At 43.9% G+C, this 22,238-nt stretch overlaps 1 protein-coding gene across 1 annotated transcript; it reads right to left on the bottom strand.

The window, feature by feature from the left end:
* Positions 1-15,183: 15,183 nt before the first annotated feature.
* Positions 15,184-21,480, bottom strand: LOC136484952 (DNA replication licensing factor MCM2). The gene is made up of 18 exons (XM_066481911.1): positions 21,370-21,480; positions 21,037-21,269; positions 20,016-20,203; positions 19,170-19,366; positions 18,837-19,026; positions 18,511-18,730; positions 18,222-18,429; positions 17,948-18,082; positions 17,673-17,864; positions 17,417-17,589; positions 17,163-17,351; positions 16,960-17,076; positions 16,792-16,876; positions 16,556-16,708; positions 16,352-16,477; positions 16,058-16,240; positions 15,621-15,782; positions 15,184-15,532 (listed from the first exon to the last, which is right to left on the bottom strand). The coding sequence occupies exons 1-18, from the start codon at positions 21,370-21,372 to the stop codon at positions 15,416-15,418; spliced, it is 2,871 nt and encodes a 956-aa protein (XP_066338008.1). The 5' UTR covers positions 21,373-21,480; the 3' UTR covers positions 15,184-15,415.
* Positions 21,481-22,238: the final 758 nt, after the last annotated feature.

Raw genomic sequence — 22,238 nt, 5'->3', positions numbered from 1 at the left:
TTGCATATACGTGCATGTTGCAAGCATATGTTTCAACTGTTTTTTGGAGTTTCATACATATGTTTGCAACACTACTACACAGATTGACTTATCACTATTGCCACTTTCGCTGTCGTAGCGATAGAAGCGACGGTGTGATACCTCCACCGTTGGTTGACCGATAGTGAGGCCCCACAAGGAAGGAAACCGACAGTTGAAACTGCTACCACCTATAGGTTAACGATTGATGCGGCAGTGATATTGGGGTTGCATTTCCTCTATCGCATGAAAAGCCAGGCCAACTGGGATACGCGTTTTGGTCGGCGGTCCAAAACTAGCGTTTGGTCAATCGGTGATAAAAATTCAGCGTGAGTGTTGAATGCCCTCAACTTCCAAGGTCATCAAATCACCATTACTTCCACCGCCTAAAGCCAAAGAGACATACCCACTGTTATACATATTCTTCAAGCTCGGTGCCCTCTGAAACCACCCCTCTTCATCATTCATCATCTCATTCTCTTCCAATCTGCAAAGAAAAATGTCGGACAACCCCATCAAGTTTCCAAGCAGCCCATCGTCCAACGAGGATGACTTACTAGCCCACCAGTCCTCCAACGAGGACGTCTCCTCTAACGACTGGATGCCTTCTGATTATAGTCCTCCGTGGAGCTCCGAGAAGGAAGACCTAGAGGAGGAGGACGAGGAGGATGACGCCGATGCCGATGACGATGAGGACGACTTCGACTCTGACTCTGACTCCGACTTTGACTCGCCTCCTCCCAAGCAAGCAAGGCGAGCATGATCCTCTCCATATTTAGATTAAGTAGTTTATAGCTAGTATAAGTAGTTTTAATAGTTTATGTTAGTTATTATGTTTTTGGATGGGTACAATCATATACTCAACCAAATTGTATTTATATGTATATGCAATGAATCAATGAAAAAAAGTTCTTTGAAATATTATGTTTCCTACTGCTGTTCTTGCTATCTATCATTGATCCTTGCTATATTCCAAGAGATATTGCTACGTGACCAATTTTTTACTCATTTTCTGTATATATATGAATGAAAAGTAAAAACTATCATGTACGGTTCTGGTTCTAGGAGAATCTAATAGCAGTTCAACTGCTGGCAATCACCGTATTATAACATTGGATTAGCATGGCAATGGTCGGCTTAATACGGATATTGTTTACCTTACCCCGTGTCGTCTGTTCTCGCTGTCGATCAATCTGGACTGTCTGTTTGGAAAAGAAACCTAGAACTGCCTGGTCCGTTCCCCGAGTCCCCTCAGCCCTGGCGGCGCACTGGCGGCTATTGGAACCACTAAAAACCCCCAATACGGAGCCATTAGTTCTCCCCACCCATTGCTTCCTCTTCATTCTCCCCACTAGTTGCTTCATCTTCATTCTCCCCACCAGTTGCTTCATCTTCATTCTTCCCACCCACCTTTGCTTGCCATGCCTTGAGCACCTTGCATTGTCGTCGTGGACAACGCACCGTGAAGATTAGATGGATTTGGTCAATCCCCCCCCCCCCCCCGCTGTTGGCATTTGGTACCAATTGGTTTTGGGTTCGGTATCAATTTTGTTCATATTAGGAATTTGTTCATTGCAACAGATGTCTTACTTCAGAAGAAGCCATTACAATGCGAGCAACCTTGCCTTTTGGTGGCTAAGGGTGGCACCAGGACCCCAGATGATGTTGTTTGCTACTTGGGAACAGAGCATTCACCTAGACCGACTGTTGATTGTTGAAGCCGTTGTTCGTCACCTCCTTAGACCACAAAATTTGACAAGAATCATTCAAGACCCTATTTGTGGAGAGATTTTTGTGCTTTGCAAGACTGGATAGGAAGTCGATATACATTATAGATACAATGTGTCCGTGGATAGAGATGTTGTCATCTTCGCTATGGTTCACTACCTCTGGCTTTTGGGACCGCATCAACCAAATGAGTACCTTAGCAACTGCCTACTCATCCAACATTAAGTCTTAGAATTTGTGAAACTTTTATGTTAATGAAGCTTATATGTACTGATGAAACCTCTGGATTAGTATGTATGAGTACTACATAATCGTTGAACTATTACTTCGGTTGAACTATTAATTGAATCAGTTGGTCTTGATTGTGGTCCACGTGTACACCTCTATGTAAGCACAGAGGATCCAAAACATGCCTTGTTCTATAGGCATCTCACAACGATCTGATCGCATCCATCGATCAGATCTATCGAAGGCTACTCGGGAAACTCTAGGGATTATGGCCCTACCCTTTGGGTTCACCAATGCCGCCGCCGCTTACCAACATGCCCTGAGGGGCAGATTCGCCGACTAGGTTGAAGACGTCCATCCTCTCGCCGACTAGATAGCACCATACGCCATCGACCAGTCTTTCTGTCTAAAGCTAAGTCACGCTTTAATATTCTTCTAAATATTCTCCAATCTCCATATATCGCCATAATGTTTCTCCGAACTGTTTTCTCCATGTTTGCTCTCCAACCGATTTTCCGAACAACTCCTCTGTGCTCCTGTCTCCTGCTCCTCCCTACACGTGCTACGGGCTCCACGCTCTACGTTATGGGTGGTCGGTAGTGGTTCCTTGGTCACGCATGTTCCTCCTACACGTGCATGGGCTTCGCGCTCAACGTTATGGACTATGGGCTAGCAAGGGTTGGGGACTCAGCTACACACTACTGTTCGGGCGGTTTATATTAAATACATCTTCACACCAACTAATCATCAAGCTACATACGCTATTTTTTCTCTGGAGTTCATATATTTTTACATCATGTACTACCCATTCTACATATTTGTATTGCAGGGTCATCATCCAGGTGATCGGACCACCTGGTGCTCGGACTTCTCCACCGATCAACTGGTCGGACCGCTTGGTTCATCGACTTCGTCGCCAACCAGTTGATCGGACTGTTCACCGATCGTTTCTAGTCAATGCTCACTTCACCGCCGACCAGTTGACTAGATTGTTCGTCGCTCGTGCTTCATCGCCATCTACACCGGGGACTCCTCGGCGCTCGGTTTCTTCATGCTCGAGGACTAAGTGGGCACACTTCACCGCACAGACGTTGCCAACTACGCTGGTGCTCGGACCTCGCCAGCTTCACCAAGAACTCCTCTGTGCTCGGTCATTGCCAGCAACACCAGGGACTCCTCGCTCCTCAGTGCTTGGTAATCGCCAGCGACACCGGGGACTCCTCGCTCCTTAGAGCTCGGTCATCGCCAGGGACACCAGGGACTCCTCGCTCCTCGATGCTCAGACATCGCCAGCTATGCCGGGGACTCCTCGGTGCTCGGACATCGCCAGCTATGCCGGGGACTCCTCAGTGCTCGGACATCGCCAGCGACACCGGGGACTCCTTGGTGCTCGAACATCGCCAGCGACATCGGGGACTCCTCGCTCCTCGGTGATCGGTCATCATCAGCGACGCTGGGGACTCCTCGCTCCTTGGTGCTCGGTCATCGCCAGGGACACCAGGGACTCCTCACTCCTTGGCGCTCGGTCATCGCCAGCGACGTTGGGGACTCCTCGCTCCTCGGTGCTTAGACATCGCCAGCAACGCCGAGGACTCCTTGGTGCTCGGTCATCGCCAGCGAGGTCGGGGACTCCTCGCTCCTCGGTGCTCGGACATCGCCAGCGACGTCGGGGACTCCTCGCTCCTCAGTGCTTGGTCATCGTCAGTGACACCAGGGACTCCTCGCTCCTCGGTGCTCGGTCATCACCAACGACGCCGGGGACTCCTCGTTTCTCGGTGCTCGGTCATCGCCAGCGATGTCGGGGACTCCTCGCTCCTCGGTGCTCGGTCATCGCCAGCGACGTCGGGGACTCCTCGGTGCTTGGACATCACCAGCAATGCTGGGGACTCCTCGCTCCTCGGTGCTCGGACATCGCCAGCGATGCTGGGGACTCCTCGGTGCTCCCTTGGTGGTCGGTTCTTGCTACGTCTCATCGGTGTGCTATCAAGTTGCTCCAAGTTGTTCGAATCAGGGTGCTGATCTTGGGCAGCATGTCTGGGGTCTTGATGTGCGCATGTTGGATGACATCGGCAAAGCTTTCAGACTTTTTTTTCTTTGAACCTGCTACAAGATTTATTCTTCATCTTCCAGCAGGCTCAGGGACTAAGTGGGCACACTTCACCTTGCAGTGAATGTGCTTGTTCTGATCTCGAGGCTATGCCCGGGGACTAGCTGCCTGCTCGGCTGGTCTTCTACTTTCTGACCCTGGCACCACGTGACTACGTCACCTACTATCAGGCTTGAGGACTAGCTGTGGGGGTATGGCCCCCAGTATCCATAAGACAAGACATGGGCCACACCATCAGAGGTGGCCCAGCACACAAGATCAAGGCGTGCACGGCGCTACTCGGCGTGCACCGCAAGATATTGTATAGTACCAAATAGGCTACTTTCCTTGTAACCCTACCCCTCTAGAGTATATAAGGAGAGGCAGGAGTCCCCTAGCGGACAAGATACATACATCTACATGATCCATACATCTTAATGCAATACATTAGAACACAGGATATAGGTATTACGTCATACTAATAGCCGAACCTGTCTAAATCTTGTGTCTTGGTGTTTGTATTACCATCTCGCTCCTGATCTCGCTCACCTTTACGACAAATCTACCATCGTGGGATACCCCTCGGTGGACTGCTGAGCATCTTTTGTCGATAGTTAGTGGGACTAACAATGAAAGGCTTATATAATGATTCATCAATTAAGTCACAAGTTAAGCCTACATTACATGTCTCAACATGCTTCTTCTTATTTTGCTCATCAAGCAAAGAGAAATGAGCTATTTCAAGCTTCTTGTGAGCCTTGCCAAGCTTCTCATGGGCTTTCTCTAACCTCTCATGAGATGCATTTAGCTCATCAAAGGCTTGCTTAAGGGGTTTTAGTTCCTTACGCAAGCTATTGCATTCCCTTCTCTTAATGTCAAAGTGTTCTTTAGCATCATCTAGCATGTCAAGTAGTTCATCCTTAGTTGGTTCATCATCATCACTGTCACTTTTATTATCATTATCATGTTACTCATCACTTCTATCATCACAAATTTGTACCTTAGTGGCCTTAGCCATGAAGCATGATGGAGTGTCAAAGAGAGAAGGCTTCTCATTGATAGCAATGCTTGCAAGTGTCTTCTTCTTTGTGGTCTTGTCATCATCACTTGAGGAAGCGTCACTATCCCAAGTGACCACATATGAACCACCCTTCTTTTTCTTCTTGAAGGTCATCTTGTCCTTCTTCTCTTTCTTTTCCTTCTTGTCCTTCTTGTTCTTCTTGTTGTCATCACTATTGTCGCTATTGTATGGGCATTGAGCAACAAGATGATCCTTGCTTCTACAATTGAAGCACCTTCTTATCTCTTCCTTATTCTTGGATAAAGATTTCTTCCTTCTAGCACGGTAGCCCTTCTTCACCATGAACTTGTCAAATCTCTTGACAAAGAGAGCCATCTTTTCATCATCAACATCATCCCATGAACCATCATCTTCACTTGATGTATCTTGCTTTGTCTTGCCCTTGGATGATGTGGCCTTGAATACCACACTCTTCTTCTTCTCATCTTTCTTCTCTTTCTTTTCTTCCTTCTCATCATCATCTCTATATGTGCCATCGGTCATTTATTATCCCAACACTTGGTTTGGTGTCATCATGTCCAAACCACTCCTCACTAGAATAGTGACCAATGTGCCAAATCTTGAGGGTAAGCATCTCAAGAACTTATGGGAGAAGTCCTTGTCCTTCACCTCTTCTCCAAGTGCTTTGAGATCATTGACAAGCACTTGAAGCCTATGGAACATCTCCAGCACACTTTCATCCTCCTTCATTTTGAAACTTGCAAACTTCTCCTTGAGAATGTATGCCTTTGCACCCTTCATGGCTTGAGTGCCCTCAAATGATTCCTCCAACTTCTTCCATGCCTCATGAGCTCTCTCAATGTTCTTGATTTGCTCAAATGTTCTCTCATCCAAAGCATCATGGATAGCACTAAGAGTAATGCCATTATTTTGGAGTGGCATCTCTTCGGTGGTGGTGGGAGCCTCTTCATCATCAATCTCAATCTTGGTCTCCACCACCTTCTAAACCTTCCTATTGATTGACTTGATATATGTTGTCATCTTAGCCTTCCAATAGGGATAGTTTGAGCCATCAAATTAGGGTGGCTTCTTGGTGTTGTTGATTTAAGCTATTTTTACACCGAAGGTTGTTAAGCCTCAAATCACAATGACCACGGCTCTGATACCACTTGTAAGGTCCTAATGGCTAGAGGGGGGTGAACAGCCTATTAAAAATTTCTACAACAACACTTAACAAACCGGTTAGACAAATATGAGGCGAAGCGAGTGTTGCGCTAGCCTACTAAGAATGCAAGCCACCTACTAAAATTCTAGTTTCTATAGTCATTATTCACACAATGGATATGTCACTACACTAAGTTAATGTGCTCTCAAAGGCTAACTAAAGAGCCACACTAACCAAAACTAACAAGCTTTCACAACTAACTACACTAAAGAGCTTCACAACTAGTTTGCGGTAATGTAAAGAGAGAGAGAGAGCAAGATGGTTATACTGCCGAGTTGAGGAATGAGCCAATGAATCACAAGAATGAATACCAATAAAGACCAATCACCTCAGAATCAAATAATGACACAATGATTTTTACCAAGGTTCACTTGTTTGCCGGCAAGCTAGTCCTCGTTGTGGCGATTCACTCACTTGGAGGTTCACACGCTAATTGGCATCACAGGCCAAACCCTCAATAGGATGCCGCACAACCAACACAAGATGAGGATCACACAAGCCACGAGCAATTTACTAGAGTACCTTTTGGCTCTCCGCCAGGAAAAGCTCAAGAACCCCTCACAATCACCATGATCGGAGCCGAAGACAATCACCAACCTCCGCTCGACGATCCTCGCTGCTCCAAGCCATCTAGGTGGTAGCAACAACCAAGACTAACAAGTGAATCCTGCAGCAAAACACGAACACCAAGTGCCTCTAGATGCAAACACTCAAGCAATGCACTTGGATTCACTCCCAATCTCACAAAGATGATGAATCAATGATAGAGATGAGTGGGAGGGCTTTGGCTAAGGTCACAAGGTTTCTATGTCAATGCAAATGGCTAAGAGAGTGAGCTAGAGCCGGCCAAATGAAATTTATAGACACCCCTCAACAATAGAGCCGATGGCTCAATTATTGGGCTGACTACGGGACGACCAGACGCACTGGTCGTGTGCATCGGACGCGTTCGGTCGCAGCCTAACCGCCACGTGTCCCTTTCAAACTGTTTAGCCATTCGTGCCCAACGACTATCTCTGCGTGATTAGACGCTCTGTTAGAAAATGACCAGACATAGGAGACGTAGCGTCCGGTCGAGTCTAGAGAGCTCCTAGAGCCGCTCTAGGCCAACCGGACACGTCTAGTCACACCGGACCGGACATAGGAGACACAACGTCCAGTCGAGTCCAGAGAGCTCCCAGAGCCGCTCTAGGCCGACCGGACGCGTTCGGTCACACCGGACCGGACGCTCCCAGCGTCCGATCAATTATAGCGCTGAAAACTCGAGACTAGCAGTTTCATACCGGATGCGTCTAGTCGCTGCATTCGGTCGACTCTAGAGGGCTCCTAGAGCCACTCAACTACGATCGGACGTGTCCAGTGTGGCCGACCAGACGCACCCCTACGTCCGGTCCTTTCTGGACCAACACCCACGTCCCACATCACCTTGACCTGACGCTAAACAGTGATTTTGCAGCGTCCGGTCACTGCTATGACACAGAGTCCGGTCACCTCGTCAACTCTGTCGCACCTGGCTAGAATACCGGATGCGTCTGGTAAGGATATCGAACGAGTCTGGTCATGTCGAGAAGATACCGGACGCATCTGGTCCTCACGTCGGATGCGTCTAGTCACCCCGTGACCAGCTCATTCAACTCCTTTTCAACTTTATCTTCTTTATCCTTGCTTAAATGTGCCAACCACCAAGTGTATCACCTTGTGCACATGTGTTAGCATATTTTCACAAATGTTTTCAAGGGTGTTAGCACTCCACTAGATCCTAAGTGCATATGCAATGAGTTAGAGCATCTAGTGGTACTTTGATAACCGCATTTCGATACGAGTTTCACCCCTCTTAATAGTACAGCTATTGATCCTAAATGTGATCACACTCGCTAAGTGTATCGATCACTAAACCAAAAAAGCTCATATCAATTTCACCTTTGCCTTGAGTTTTTTGTTTTTCTCTTTCTTCTTTTTCAAGTCCAAGCACTTGATCATTACCATGGCATCACCATCATCAGGTCATGATCCTCATTTGCTTCACCACTTGGAGTAGTGCTACCTATCTCATAATCACTTTGATAAACTAGGTTAGCACTTAGGGTTTCATCAATTCACCAAAACCAAACTAGAGCTTTCACCTCCCCGTCCGGTCCTTGTGCTACTGCAAATGTGTCTGTCGCTCCTGGAGGCGCGTCATCTCCGACTCCTATCAACGTAAGAAGCTTTCACAGACTGTCGTCGGCTTCTTCTATGGTAGCTAGTGGAAGGGCAATCGCCACTTCACCAGCATCACCGGTCAACGTCCCTCCTTGTCCTTCTTGCCCTTCCCCCTTAAAAAGTCCTAGTCTCAGATTGTTGCAGCGGCCTCATCCTTTGCTGGTGTACTGGGCCTGATGGATTACGTTGCTATGTTGTCTGCAATCCGACGACCGACAAATGTCATGTACTGCCGCGTAGCATCTGTTCTACTGGTTAGGCTCGCTTAGGTTTTGAACCAACATCCTCGCACTTCCATGTGATTGAATTTGTTGAGGTGAAGGGTGCGTGCATAGGTGTGGAGATCTACTCATCTAAAACTGTAGTATGGATCTTTAAGGAATCTAAATGGGGCGAGGGTAGTATTGTTCTACATTCAAAATCGAGAAGTATTTTTCTTAATGGTTTTATGCACATGGTTGAGTACTCTGCGATAGTTGTCGTGGATATGGAGGGAAAGACATGGAGGACAATTCGTAAACTAGGTGATGCTGAAATGTCCATCCATCAAGGTTAGGGTCACCTGTGTGTGTGCTGTGCTGATTTTCGCAATAGGTATTGGATTTTAGTGTGGATACTTGAAGACTATGGTACTGATAACTGGAATTTGAAGTATGTTGTGGACACGGAGGAACTATTTGGACGCATGAATATTAAAGCTGGTTCTAGGCTTTATGATGAGGAGTACAGAGTGATTACAGTTTATCCAGAATGGAATTTTATTTTCCTTGTTGGGAAGGATAGAACATTGATTGCATATGACATGGACCGCAGAAAGGTTCATGTCATCCATGTCCGTGTCATCCGCTTTTGTAGATCAAGAGGGCGTTTTCATATGAATAGACCTTATTATCTTTCTTATATTCCCTTGTTCATGGAGTCATTAGCAGAACAGTAAAGGTGCATTTCCTTCATTTTGTCGTCACGACGATCTTTGCTCAGGTAGGCAGTTGTTTTCATTCTATGTATGTATAGGTCAATTTTGGCTTGTTAACTAAAGGAATGGAATGTTCAATATTATTAATTCTGCTGCTTTGTTCAGGTTGTGGATCAGAGATGAATAAGAGGGGTTCCATGGTGCATTATCTACAAATTCGAAGGATGCACTAATTATATTTATTTTGCCTTGCAAGCAGGAGTGCCACATGTAAGGAGCACAGCTACGTCGTTTCGTTATGTAAGTCTGTATAGATCAGTACCTTTAGTATGCTCTATGTACCGCTTGTGTTAGGACATCAATTGAGAAACATGTTATGGTGGCGTCCATTGTTATTGTAAAAAGTACTCATGCTTGTGAACATGATTTATGGATGTAATCATTATATATATATATATATATATGTATGTATGTATGCTTTGTGTTCATCAAGCTATTAAGGGCCCAGCTAAATTAGTAACTATTGTAAAATGGGATGAAATTCTATCACCGTCGCTATAGGTATGATGCGGCAGGGATCAAAAGTATATCACCGCCGAATCCTTTAGTAACCCGACACCGACTAAACGATCATCAAAGGAGGATCGTGGTGCAAGGCGACGGTGACCATGACCTTTGTACTTGCGGATCATACGCTGAAGTGGCGGTGGTGTTAACCTATACACAGGCGTCTCGGCCGTCGAACCGATAGTGAACCCGCACCACTGACAGTCGGGTCGAAGTACAAGGCGACGGTGCTGGTGACCACTACACAGGCGGTTGATGTGCCCACACGACAGTTTTGATAGCCTCGACACAGTTGGATCATTTACCAATGCGGTGGTGTTAGTGTACATCCACAGTCGGATCGTGCTCCAATACAATTGAAGTAAGGACCTAATCACGGATGGATCATAAGCCAATCGGCGGTGTTAGTGTACACCGCAATTGGTCCTAGATGGCGATGGTGAAGGCTATGACCATCACTATCGACAGCTTACTGTCGAGGCCGAAATTGGACTACGATGTGGGTTACGACGCGGCTGCGAAAGGTGCGAATGTAGTAGTGCAAGTGTTTCATGCATATGTTTGCAATGGTTTCAAATGTTCTTCAGGCATTTTCGCAAGTGTTTCAGACGCTTGTTTTAAGTGTTTCATCTGTCTTGGTTTGTATGTTGCATTTATATGTTTCGAAAGTAGAACGAGATGTTGCACATGGGATGCGCGTGGGAAGTGGCCGACGGTGCGGACGACGTTCGGAGCGGCGTGGGCCCACTGCTGGTGCGCTCGCTCGCTCCCTGTGCTGGCAGCGTCCAGACGCTAGTGCCCTGATCGGACGTCCAGACGCTAGCGCCCCGATCGGACGTCCAGACGCTAGCAAGTCCCAATTAATCCTAGGAATTCTCAAATAATCGAAATAATCTATACATTAATTCGATAGACTCAACCATTGAATCTATCTATTTTTAAATAATTATCCACCTCTATGATAGTGGAAAATAGCTCTAAGTAAACTATGAATTTGTATTTAAATTCCCTACATATGTCATTATAAACCACAATCTAAAGTAACCTTAAATTTGCATAAAATTTCCCACCTGCCATCCTAATAGATAATCTAAGCATCTGAATTACCACGGCAACAAACATTGAAAACCTGGAATATCCTCTCCAATCTCGTATACCAACATTTTCTATTAAAATCTTTAAATAACCATAAATTACACGCGCATATGTTTGTACATTACACACTTTATTAATATTGATATATTAAAAATCTAATGAAAATGAACAAGTAAACATACTTGTTATGCCGTATATGTATAATGTTATAGCAATCATGAAAAAGAATTAAAAATATTAATAACCTGATATCTAACTTATAAAAGTGTTTTTAGATAAATTTCTATATTTGAACTAAAACATTTAACATATCTATATATCTCTATTTTCTATAAAGAAATATTATTACACAAATAATCCTTGATAAGAAATTTGAAACATCTTAATAAGCAGGGGAGTTTTGTACAAACCAAAGGTGGATATAACTATAAGGTCTTTGAGATTCCTTTTGAGTAAACACATACTATAAGTCTTAAATATTAATATCCTCTTGATTGAGGCTAGCACCTCTACTCTATCTTAGATTCTACCACTAATCTTAAGCGACATGGTAAGAGTTATATAAAGGTTATGCCATTACAGTAATTAAAAGTGCAGTCTATGACCTAAAATTCATATTTTTTAATAAATATAAAAGGAGACTTAATAAAATATACAACGAGCACAAGAGTTTTAGCATCACCTAAGGATAAAAAAAACATCTACAGTATGAATAAGATTAGGAAAAAGTCTACTTAACACCCCCAACCTATTAGTAGTTGTCTACTTCACCCATTCACCTATAAAATAATATATTCTAGCCTTTAAACTATTGAAAACCGTTTAACCACCTAAGGCGGTTTTGGAAGTTGTTTTGCTGATACGACATATTAAAAGTTTACATTACTCCTTAACATATCAAGGGTTGATTATATAACCCCCTCAATTATAAAACCTGACACTGTAATAATCCTTAAAGCATCTAATAATGTTCTAATCGCACCCCGGATGGTCTTGTAGGACCGTTTAGACACTATCTCGCCATAGTGGCCGAAGCACCCATGCTTGCACGCAAGCCCATCAACTTCCTCCCTCTCCCTACTCTTTCTAGGTTTGCACCACCGACCATTGAGCACCATATTGTCTCCCATTCCATCTCATGGCACTCCTCGAGGGCATTGAGCTCTTGCACTAGCACTACCCCTGCACCCTTGTCATCCAGAAAACACTCCCTCTTGTTTTCTCCTCCTATGGGCTATGGCTACCTAAAAATTTAAAGGACAACCAGATGTGGAGGATGTGGAAGGGACCGGATGATGAGGGTGCAGACATGGTGCTTGAGCTCAATGTCATTGATGAGTAGTGGGAGGTGGAGCAGGATACAAGATGTCGCAAGCTGCTCCTTGGATGGTAGTTCAGCCTAGAAAGAGTACGGACGTGGAGGCAACAAATGATCATATGTGAAAGCATGTGTGCTTAGGCTAGTGTGGCATGATATGGTGTCTAAACGACCCTACAAGATTATGAAGGGGTCATTTGAACATTATTACATATTTTAAGGGCTATAATATCATGTTTTATAGTTGAGGGGATTATATAGTCAAATCTTGATATGTTAAGGGGTTATATAGACTTTTTAATATATCACGTCAACTAAACCACTTTTAAAATAGACTCAGGGGGTTATTTAGACGGTTTTCAATAGTTTAAAGGGTTAACTGGTTTCACAGGTGATGGATGAAGTAGACAACGACCAATAGTTGTGGTGCTTAAGTAGACTTTTTTCCTATGAGATTAAAATCTAATAATCAAATTTTTGAATATGTATTTAATTGAAACATGTATCCATTCCCATGAACAGGAGTCCACAATAACAATTGACGGGTTTGGAGGCCACAACGCCGGCGGCGCCGCTCCTCCCTTGCATCGTTTACATCGCCACCGCTAGAGTACGCCCATGCGAGTGCTAGGCAGGTGGTGGTGGGGCAGTCTCGACCAGATCTGGGTGGTCACATAAGGATATGGAAGGAGAACTTGCATATACGCGTTATTAAGCGAAATAACTTAAAATAGGTTGTATTTAAGTTATTCTTCGCCCACAAAAAGTTCTGAAATTTTTTGAATAATATTTTTATATATATGATTTTTTATGAAAAAAATATATTCTTTTGAATCAGAATCTAGCCTACCAGCCAAACGGTTTCATGAAATTATTCTGATTCATCACCAGAAACGTTTCTTGAGAGAATCTGGATCCGAAACGTTTCTACAAAAATCTAGGTTATAAAGCCTAGTAGGTTAGCTGGAACAACATCAGTTGGTTGTACTAAAGTTGGTATGCGCACAAAATTCAAGCATGAAATGTTTGAGTTTGGACTGCCGCCTAAGCTTTGTTCCCTATAATACAAGGGGTTATTGTCCATGTGGATAGCAACATATCTAAGGGTCTCTTTGGTTTAGCTATAAGCAGTGAAAAAACTATTGTAATTATGGGTTGTGGAAAAGCTAATGTCAGCTATATGCTGTAGAAAAGTTGTAAATTGTTTAATCTCTCATCTCTCTTGAAATAATTGTGAAACACCTATCTATTTTTTTTCATTTATAGAAAAGTATAAAGTTGAAAGTAGGACCAAAGTGTTGCGAAATTGTACTAGCTTCAAATTCCACCCATTTAATTGGTATTCTGGAAAAATAGCTCACTGACTGATTGATCTTTAAAAGTTCTAATGGATTTTCTTTTGATGTATCTTGAATTGTTGGAAAAACAATAATTATTCTTTAAATTCAAGGTTATCACCTTAAAATTATTATTCGCTCATTGTTTTGCTATCAGTTACACTCATTGTTTTGCTATAATATGTTCAGTTACAATATGTACATGTGGTCATTTCCATTTAATTATATTTTTGTTTTTCTTTGGATTAGTGAATCTTTTTTGAGAGGTTAAAAGAGAGTTAACCTAGCTTGTTTTTCCCGCAAACGAGCCTTTTGCCTGTATATTTTATTTTTTATTATAATGCTTTATTTGGCAAGGCTTCTCCATCGGCTTCAGGAGCCATTTGGAGCCGTTTTCTGCCAAACGGAATAAAATGAAACGGCTCTACTGGTGAAGCCCCGAAAAACCTGCTCTCACAGAGGTTTCGAGAGGTAGAGCCAAAAGTAGTGGCTTCACCTCGTCCACGTGTACCCAGAGGAGAGAGAAACCTGTTTTACCCCTGTGGCGCATGGGTAGCCAAGGCTCGCGACACGAGCATACGCGGCCACCGCACGGTGAGGGGCATGGTTGCGGGGGATGCGCGTGGCCGCCGGGAAACCGCGTAGCTGCCCAAGGGAGGGGTGCGCCGGCCGTCGGACAAGGGGGCGCGGCCGTCGCCGGTAGAGGGAGCGCGTCGGTCGCCGGGGAAGGTGGCGGGGAGGGCGCGGCGGCCGCTGGGGAGGGTCGTGCTAACCACGGGGGAGGGTGCGCAGTGGCCTAGGGAGGGGCATGGACCGCCGGTGTAGGGGGCAAACCGTCGATCGAAGCCACGGGAGAAAGCGACGGAAAGAAGACTACGTGATAAACGAAAAAATGATAGAAAGTGAAGGGCAATATAGTCTTTTCATCTTTCCCCATATGATGTAAAGCCGTTTTGTTAAAAAGGGGTACCAAAATGGCTCTAGCTCTACCAAGAAAGCCGTTCGTGGAACTGAAGCCAAAAAAAAAAAATACAACTTCACTGGTGAGGTGAAGCCCTCCGGACTAAGAAGGGAAGCACAGTTTGTTACAAAGACGTGTCTCTAAAAGGACTATGGAACCGAGCATCACAATTCACAAAAGAGCTAGGAACGCAGCAAGTTCCCCGCCTCCAATCTGCCACTGGCTCCCAGCTAGGCACTACTCATCGTACTAGATCTTGTTTAATTTCTAAAAAATCATACTTAACCCATTTTAAATCAAAATATATGAAACTGCCACCTGTCTAGAAATTAAATGTCTGTTGGTGTACATAGTTATTTGGCTGTAATTTTTTTTTTGTTTCTTTTCCTAGTTTTTTATTGCCTGCAGTCACACCCATCATTTATCTAACAAATGATTTGAGTCACCGTACAGTTACGACTAAATGGCAGCGAAGCGCATAGACGTTTAAATATGAAGCTCTTGAATATAATAACACAATTACACAACAGATACTAAATCAGTCCTGAAAAGGCGATTGTCCCAGTGTCATTTGTATGCTTAAAGGAAATGAGGTCAGATCTGAATCTGATCATCCCTCTTCATCCAGGAGGCCACTGTGGCTGTTCACTTCATCCCAGGGCCGTAACGACAAAGGCCGGTTCTACCGTTCTAGACAGGAGTCAAGCCAGTTGTTACTCCGCCAGTGGATGCCTGATGATCCCACGCCCTTCATCCAGAACGAAGCTGTTGTCCCTGAAGTGTGCGCTGGAGAAGAACGGTTTCAGATCGTAGATCTCGTATTCTTGGGCCTGGGTCAACAGGTGTGGCAAGTCAGAATCCAGATGTTAAAGTGGTCACTCAGCTCGGTTTTGTGTGGAAGCACTCATGAAGGCTTACCTTGTTTCTAAGGTCCTCCACTTTGACCTCCACATGAGTAAGGCGCGAGGTTGATCCTGACATGATCTCTTCAAAGTGCAGGGCATCCTTGACCAGTGTCCGCAGAAGGAGCAGAAGCAGCTCGTTGTAATCCTTCTTGAATGTCATGTATTTCCGGAAATTCTGTGGACAGCAGAAATTTAGTTGATGTTTGCAAGATATTCAGTAGTTTAAGGACTACCCAGACCCAGACTGATTAGTACAAAAGGGCAACAAGATTCAACTCATGCTATTAGCTTAATATGCAACAAGACTTATAAATTTACTGACAAAACTGGTAAATCATTTCTGTTAAATAGATGAGCAATTTAACATAAAATTGATTATCAAATGCATTTACGTCTGTAGCATCGGATGATGTAATGGCCATATAACAGTTCAATACCAAAAAAATTTACCTTTTGAAGTGCTTTCTGCACACCGAATTTCTGAGTTGAAATAAAAGAGTCAAGCAAGACACGGATGGCCATGTCAACATCTTCCTGAGACACGTAGCTCCTCAGATGCATCCTTGCATGTGCCTCGGACATTCGGATGATTGATTCTATATGCCTTACTGCAATAGGAACCCCTTGGCCATGCTACAAAGTTAGTTGGAAACTACTTAGTACTTCATTGTTTTCAAAGGTGCCACTTCAGAAATTTAGTTCACACAAAACCCTAGACAAGGCTAAGAAGGAAGGATATCATACAGATGATTCACGACGGAGTTCAGCATAAACATGGCTAATCTTATCTAGATCGGCATCATGTATTTTGGGAAATACATTCAGCTTAGCATAAGTTATGTATTTCTTCAGCATGTCTTGGGAAAGGACCTGACAATATGACATTCAGTTAGAACCACAAAACAGAGTCAGAGGTTCTTTCAGTTGAAATAGCTATAGGATACATACATCTGGGTCAGCTTGTCTTGCAGCGGCCAGTGGATCATCATCCACATCGGTTGAAACCCTGTCTTCAAGGTTAGCCCCCTTGGGTTGGGATCTGGCGTGACTGTCTACAACAAACCTTGCAAGCATTTCATCTGTAAATGGATCAACAATATCCTGCATTTTAAAAATTAAATATCAGTAGTGATTGACAACTGATCATGGAACAAATACATCAGACATGAATAACAGCTCCAAACCTTAACCACGCAGAGGACGTCAAAACGTGAAATAATGGGATCTGTCAATTCAACATTCTGAGTCAATGTCTTTGATGAATCATACCTGTGAAATAAACGATGATTGCATTCAGTATCTTTCTTAATACTATCACTGGTATTACATGGCATGCATGGAACTTGAGTTACCTTCCACCTATTGGGTTTGCTGCAGCAATAACACTGCATCTAGCTTGAAGAGATGTGACGATTCCTGCTTTTGATATACTGATACTTTGTTGCTCCATAGCTTCATGAATACTTACCCTGAAACAATCAGAAGAGAATTACATTTTTAGTAATACAGAAATTTAAATAGTACAGGACATCCAAATGCAAATGTTATATCATACCTATCTTGATCATTCATCTTGTCAAACTCGTCAATGAGGCAAATGCCCCTATCAGCAAGAACTAGTGCACCTCCCTCAAGTGTCCATTCTCGTGTTACTGGATCCTTGTGAACCGCAGCAGTAAGACCAACAGCAGAGGCTCCTTTTCCAGTTGTATATACTGCTCTGTGTCCTGTTTTCTCCACATACCTGCAAGATGGCGAGTTAATGGCACATCCTCAAGGAACTGCTGAAAAATGATTGACTGTCCTTACTTGAGAAACTGTGATTTTGCAGTGCCTGGATCACCCAGGAGGAGGACATTGATATCGCCTCTTAGGCGATGTTTTCCCTTCACATTCTTCTCTTGTCCACCAAACATAGCGAGTGCAATGGCAGTCTTGATATCTTCATGGCCGTAAATGGATGGTGCAATTGACTTGACAATCTGGTGAGTTAGGTGCATAAGTGAGTTAATGTATATTAGCATAACACATTTTCATCAAGAGATTAAAGAGTTGAGCAACAAACCCTTTCTCCAATCCTTGGATCCTTCGACAGCTTCTCAATCTCTGCCTTATCCTCGTCAGTTAATTTGTATGCAGAAAACAGATCCTGCTTTTTTGCCACATAGTTTGCCTCAACCACTGTGGCGAAAACAGGGAAACCATTCTTTGTATTCAAAGACAAGTCAAAATTATTTGTGTATATCCCAGTGACCTCCTGGAGACAGCAAGCACGGAATGTCAGTCTGATTTCAAAAGTAATATGAATTGAAAAACAAATGGTAGGTGGAGAAAAATTACAATCTCCTCTCCTGGACGAGCACAGTCAATCAGATCATTCAGAAGTATTACTTCCTTGTATCTGGGCAGCCGCCCAGCAGGAACAATTCCTGGGCTTTCCTGAAGAGTGAGTTTCTGGTAGTTCCTATATATAGTCTGCATGGAGAATAAGCAAGTATTAAGACTGAAAAAAAATAGTTTTACTAGGATTAACAATATAGTCCACATAGAAAAACTATATCAATATCACATAGCAATAAGACAGAACTGTGAAAACATGTTTAAGGTAACATGCCTGCTCAACATTGACTGTGAATGGCCCTTTGGATTGGCATTCAGGGCATGATCCGACTTTGACCTCAGTGTAGGAGTTCTGGAAGAAAGGGCCCAGGATAGTTCCACATTTGCTACAGTCATACTTCACCTGCTGCAACTGAGGGAATACACCAGATCGTCGGGTAACAACACCACCAATTCGAATCATTGTGTTCAGATGGATTTGCCTGAACAAAGGCATGTAGGACATTAGACCAAATCAAATTGATCATGAAGCTAAAAGATACAAAGGAAACTGTGTTATTTACCTGATATTGCGTATTTGATCATAGACAGGAAGGTTCGTTATTCGGACATAGATCTTTTGGTGGATGTTCCTATAATTCTTGTGGAGATCAAAAACAACATTTTTGGCAACTTCCTCCATAACTTCAAGCACTGATTGAGGTGCATCCGCCAACCAGATGGCAATGTTTGGATGTATATAAATAAACTGTTTGTAGTCTATTTCCAGGCTACACTTGTTAGCTGCAGAAGAAATAGATAAGGGTCAGAGAAGCAAAGACTTTGTAATAGCAGCTAAAACTTGTTGCATTTTTTTCATGTCAACCAGAGAATGTGAAGCAGATGATACCTAAAACCATCTCGTTAATAAGCCGAACATACTCAATCTCTCCTTGATCGTTCTTTGGGTTAACATATGTAAGAAGGAACTCTTTGAACTTCTTTGCAATAAAGCGACGGACTTCATCTCTTGTGACCCACTCTCTCAATGTACCTTGGACACGGTACATGTTCATCTCATCTTCTTCATCAAATTCATCCTGCCGAAAAAATATTGTCAATTCAAGGATAGACAGTCATTTAGAGCTGCAGAAAATGAGGCTTACTATTTAATTGGTAGTTACAGAACCAATTCAAGTCCTGAAATAAAAGCATAACCTAGTTTAAATCGATATGACAATACCTCATATGGGTCATCATCAGTCTGATCAGTCATAGGCACATCACCACCGGAGTACATTCCACGCTGAGATCTTCCAGGTGAACTTGGAGTGGCACCATCACCATCATCATCACTTCTTGGTGTTCTTGGTCCACTTGGTGGTCTAAAACTAGCCCTGTGCCTTTTAGGACGCCTGAAATTCATATCCTCATCTGTATCTGCACCATGGAAGAAAAGAGCTTTGAATTCAGTCACTAACATCTAAATCTTGGACTTCTAATATATGTTACAAAAGTTTACACCTAAGGCAATCATGTTACCCTTTTTTACAAGAATCTATAACCATCAGTTCTCAAAAATAAATATCCAGGCATAATCAGTACTGCTGCGGAGCGAAGATTGATTGCTAATATCTATTGTATGCTTACTATATGGATATGAACTCAAACAAACACTAATAACTTCCTAAGCAACAAATTCGTTTGCAGTTCAGATATAAATGACACAGCTCTCCTTCCTACATGAGGAAGAAAAATTAAAATTCATTTTCTGTTACGACAGTTGATAAATGGAGAAATGGAGATAGTCCAACTCAATATTCAGTATAATATGCAAATCTTCCAAAATGAGTTTTTTTTTACAGAAAGCATTAACCACACTGAAATCACCAAATGAGGATGTGGCCAGTCAAACTTCAAACCAATCACAAAAGAAGCAGATGCAAATGAACGAGAGCCCAAAGATGCAACATAAGTTCATATACTAAATACTCATTTGGTGATTTAATCAAGAGCATATATTTAAAATACAAATACCATATTTGCTCTAATATCCTACATAAACCAAAATTCGTCTTGAAGTCATTACCCTGATCGTGGAGCATCCGTGGCAACTTCCTGTCAGCTGCTGCACCAGTACTCACATCCCTTGCATCAAGCTCCGCTTCCGCGGCCCTTCGATCAGCCATGATTTCATCAAGATTCCTCTCATCCTCGAGTGAATCGTCTAAACCAACTGACTCATACTGATCATGCTCATCCATCCTTCGGTAATCACTGCAATCAGGAAAAAGGAAAAAGACTGAATATGGAAACAAAAAATTTCAAAACTGACAGTCAGCAGATATATAGAATGGTTTGTGTTGGCTAGGGAGATTGGATTATTCATTGCGATCATGTAAAAAATGCATGCCTTCGTTATAAGCCATTTAAAAAGAACAAAAGTGACCCTCGCAGCAAACTGTGCAAGTCCAAATTCCCAATTTAGGATACATACAGTAACTTTAGTTTGATAACAATGTGTAACTTAACACAAATTCGCATCAAGTCAGCAGAGCCACTTAACAAATCTCTCATCAAAGCTGGTGAGCGTGGGCTTCTGCCCCTATGGGCATAGAGAGTCACGCAAAGCACTTCAATTTAGCAAATTCCGAGATGGATTAAGTGTATTTCCGTCAGACCAACGGTTGTTTTCGACAAAACATAGAAGATTTAAGTTCATTTCCATCAATCCAACAAATATTAGTTAAGCCTATCAGTTAGTTACTCTAGTACTACAATTATCTACTCAACTACAAATTTTTCCCCAATTTATGTACTCCCTCCTTACAAACATATGACGTTCAGGATAATGTAATTCGTTATCTTTTCAACAAAAATTGACCATTTCTTCTTCTCTAAACGACAATTTGCCTACATTATGAGGTAAATAACGACAACAAATCCTAGAACCGCAGATATCTGACCAAACCACAGGCCAAAAAACCATCGCATCTGCCAATCAACCCACGGCATCTACCAGATCCCCTGGTCCCAATTACCCAGCCGCCCCAAAACAAACAGCAGACCCCGGAAATCTCCAGCCCCGGGTCAGATTCGAGTTGGCTTACTCGAGGTAGTTGTCGTTGAAGAGGTCCTCCCCCTCCTCGTCCTCGTCGGGGGCCACTGCGGCGGCGGGGTCGTCGTCATCGGGGAGCACGTGAGGGTCGACCTCCGCCTCGCCATCGTCGTCGGAGTAGGAGGACGGGTCGGTGGCGCCGCGGCTGGTGGTGTTGGGCGGCAAACGGTCGGTGCTGAACCCGGGGGACCCCGGCGTCGAGGGCGCGTTGTTCTCCGAGTCATCCTGCACGACGAGAGCGCCACGCAACCGCAGCAAGAAGAGATCAGATCTTGCGGCGCCGCAAGCGCGGGAGGAGGACGAGGCAGAGGGGCCGTGCGCTTACCATTCCGCCGGCGAACAAGAAGGCACTGGGCAGAGGAGGGTGAGGCGAGCGGCGGCAATGGGCGCGGCTAGGGTTTAGGGAGCGGCGGGAAGGAGAGGGAAATGGACTACGGAGTGGGGTGGTGGTATTATGAGAGGGAGGCGGCGGCGCGGGCAGGCGGGAGTGGCGGGAAACTTTGGCGCCAACAGGTAACGGCTTCCCGCGCAGGAGGAAAGTGTGGTACCATAGGCAAAATTGGGCTGAGATGGTATTCGGGATTCGTGGTTTGGGCTTAGCTTAAGGACGGCCCACATTCAATAGGGCATTTGCATCAGAAAAAAAAAAGGAAAAGGATAGACGAGAGAAAAAGAATCGTAAAAGACTTTTTTTTTTACCAACTCTCAACGCCGTCGTCGCGAAAGGACATATAGCCTAGTAGTTATAAGAGCCTCAGCAGCACCTAAGGTCCTGGGTCCGACCCTTCGTTGGAGCGAATATTCTAGGATTTTACGTCGTTGTGCTTTTAGGTGGTAGGCGACGTTCCCGTCGACAGCGAGATGCTTGTGGTGATTTTGTCGAGTATTTGCCGGCCTAGTCTTCGAAGATGCTAATAGGAGGATCTGCGTGCGTACTTTCATAACGGTTAGGCGTATATAGTGACTTCATCTATATCGAGGATTTGTCAGTCCAGTCTTCGAAGATACTCGTAGGTGGATTTGCGTGTGTACCTTCGTAAGGGTTAGTGTGCATGCATTGTGGGTGTCTTTGTTATACTATGTAATAAAAAAAAGTTTAGCACACGCCTGATTTTTTAAATGAGAACCTCGATTCACCTTTTTTTAGCAACAGATCGTCGATTCACCTGTACCTTCGTCATCTACAGCTGGACC

The sequence above is a fragment of the Miscanthus floridulus genome, chromosome 10 (assembly GCF_019320115.1).
Source record: "Miscanthus floridulus cultivar M001 chromosome 10, ASM1932011v1, whole genome shotgun sequence".
NCBI lineage: Eukaryota > Viridiplantae > Streptophyta > Magnoliopsida > Poales > Poaceae > Miscanthus > Miscanthus floridulus.
The sequence above is the reverse complement of the archived record's forward strand: the minus strand, read 5'-3'. Positions and strand labels throughout refer to the sequence as shown.